General features: G+C 41.2%; 1 protein-coding gene across 1 annotated transcript in view; it reads right to left on the bottom strand.

Annotated features, from left to right (window-relative positions):
• Positions 1 to 1,955: 1,955 nt before the first annotated feature.
• LOC138046536 (uncharacterized) overlaps positions 1,956 to 2,878 on the bottom strand; it is a 1,086-nt gene continuing 163 nt past the window's right edge. Inside the window, exon 2 of the mRNA XM_068893152.1 lies at positions 1,956 to 2,379. Coding sequence (XP_068749253.1) covers positions 1,956 to 2,379 — 424 coding nt within the window. The remainder of the gene's footprint in view (positions 2,380 to 2,878) is intronic.

The raw sequence follows: 2,878 nt of genomic DNA, 5'->3' as shown, positions 1-2,878 counted from the left end.
TAAAATCTACTGGCGTTAGACAGAGTAAAATCTACAAGTGCCATTTGGCACTATCGGGGCTGAAAGGGTTAACCTCCATCCTAGACATCAGCACTGCACTGATGAGGCCCAGAAGGCCGAAACAGTACTATCTGCAGTTATTATATATATATATAAATGAATGATTTGGTTGAAAGTGAAAACAAGACTAGATATTGCATCTCGACAACGCTGTTTCGTGAGTCGCCTCACCCATCAGGAGTTTAATACTAAATGTATATACAACAATCGTCACTTTAAATATCCTTGAAATCTACATAAAGGCTCCTTTATGTAGATTTCAAGGATATTTAAAGTGACGACTGTTGTATATACATTTAGTATTAAACTCCTGACGAGTGAGGCCTCTGGATTGGGTGGAGAGCCTCATAATAGGTGTTCACTATTGGCATAATGCTTCGCTCACTGCTTGCAGTTTGAGCACTCTTGTGACTCCACAATGCAATCCAACAATGTGTACCCGTACATCCTGTGCCCAAGTTCAGGAGCTGCCATAAAGCCATTATGGTGACAATATATGTATACATGTTGTATGTATATATATATATATAGTCGTATAAACATAACAACTTTCTTTAATTTTCCAGACATGTTTCGACGGTACATCCGTCATCTTCAGTGTTACATATTTTGAAATCACCGTTGAATTTAAAGCGCGCGCGATCTTACAAACTTCGTTACATTGCGTTGTCAATATTGCGTATTAAATCAAAACAGAACAAAACAAAAATTTAAATGAGTGACGCTTAGTTCCTTACAGGGAGAGAGTCAGGTTAATGTGTTTCACCTGCTGGTTGAGATCGGGCTTCTCCCATTTTTATATACATGGATTCCTTAAGCTTCACTTGGTACTTAGTGGCTGCAGAGTCCAGGATCTCGAAGCAATCCTGTGTGCAGGAGGCCTTACAAAACTCTGAACTCTGCAGATGTTTAAAAAACGTTCGAAGATCTGTCTGAAAGTAAGTGCTCGCACACTCGTGTGGGAGAAGTGTCGGCTGGTTTCACCAACATAACAAGCATTACAACTTGCACACGAAAATTTATAGACACCACACGCGTGCGAAGCCCTACAGGGACAGCATCTTTCACATTAAAAAGACTCCTGACTTTGAAAGTAGTGAAGACTAAACCTTATATCAATAGGTTTACATAACCGATTAGCAAGTTTGCGTATACACCTCTGTGCCGTGACTGAGAAGTGCCCAACGTAAGGGATTTTAAAGAAAAACTTAGGTGTTTCCTGGGGCTCGATTCCTGAATGAGACTGTGTTTTCCCTCCCTTGACTGCTGTCTGAACATATTTAGAAATATATTTGTTGATAAGGTTTTCAGTGAAGAGATTCCTCCGCAGAATGACAGACAAATTTTTGAAGATCAGTATGGAACCCCATCCAAGTGTTGTTTATCTTAAAAGTTGTATCAATCAAGGTTTTGATTAACCCCAGTTTGTAGGTAAAGGGGCAAAAACTCAGATAACTGGTGAGCAAACCTGTGAAAGTTTTTTTCCGGTAAACGGTGGTTACACTTTGGTGCGGGTCAGTGTTATTGATTAGAACATCTAGGAAAGGTAGAACATGGTCAGCTTCCCGTTCCATTGTAAAGCATATATATTGGGGTGTTGATTGTTGATGTAATTGAAGAAAAGGGTTGCATCTCGTTCAGAGCGGAAAAGGCAAAATGTATCGTCTACGTAGCGACATAGAATAAGACCTCTGAATCCCCGTAGTGATCCAACCATATATTCTCATGGTGACCCATAAAGAGATTGGCGAGAACAGGGGCAAGGGGGGACCCCATGGCTACACCATCCACCTGGTCATAGAAGTTACCCCTTGAACAGGAAGTGAGTTTCCTTGGTAGCAAACTCAAACAACCTTTTAAGATGTTGTTTACTAAGTTTCAAACCTGGGTTACCCTCAGTTATACTTGACGGCAAGGTTAATACAATCATCTAGAGGGATGTTGATGAAGAGGCTTTCAACATCGAAGGACACCATGAACATCCCATGCAAAGACAGCTCATTGATTTCCTTCACAAAAGTGAAGGAATCTGAAGCAATGAATGTGGATGGAATATGAGGTTGGAGTAGATTACTTAAGTATTTGGCCAAGCTGTAGTTGTAGGTGCCTATGGAGGAAACTATGGGCCGAAATGGTGGGGTGGAATTTGGCGCTCGTGGTTTGTGCATCTTAGGGAGACCATAGATCCTAGCAGGCTGGGATCCACTTGGATAAATGGCCTCATAAACTTCAGGATCAAAGTGACCTTTTTTCCTAAGTTCTCTAAGATAGCACTGGAGTTTCCCTTCCCGGGTAAGGGTAGGGTCGGATGTAAGGACCCTGAATTTAGTAGTGTCGTTAATGATTGTTAAATAAACCCTCGTCATATTCTTGTCTATCTAAAATTACTACCCCATTACCCTTATCTGGCCGCAATATTACAATGTTCTTGTTCTTTCTTAGTTCTTTCAGAATCCTGTGCTTTTTCAAATCCGAGCCGTGGGTCGATATGATGACACGTACGTGTGAGCCAAATGTGACAGTTCGGTAGCCAGTTTACCCATGTCCTTGCTCTCCTTGAGATTCTTTAAACATCCTCTGACTAATCAATTCAAAGCATGCGAAGATGTCCGTTTTGTTGATCGAAGGTGGGCATATCGAGTGGGTAAGTCCATATTTTAGAACATTCAACTGATCAGTGTTTGAGAGAAACCGATGAAAGATTGGTGACAACTTTCGTCTGACTTGAAAGGAAGGACCGAGTTTTTCGTGAGGTTTTTAAGTTTCTTTTCGTGGGTTTTGATGAAGTCCTTCACCCCTTTCGTCACGTTGTGGTCAA

This window comes from Montipora capricornis, chromosome 4 (genome assembly GCF_036669925.1).
Source record: "Montipora capricornis isolate CH-2021 chromosome 4, ASM3666992v2, whole genome shotgun sequence".
Taxonomy (NCBI): domain Eukaryota; kingdom Metazoa; phylum Cnidaria; class Anthozoa; order Scleractinia; family Acroporidae; genus Montipora; species Montipora capricornis.
The sequence above is the reverse complement of the archived record's forward strand: the minus strand, read 5'-3'. Positions and strand labels throughout refer to the sequence as shown.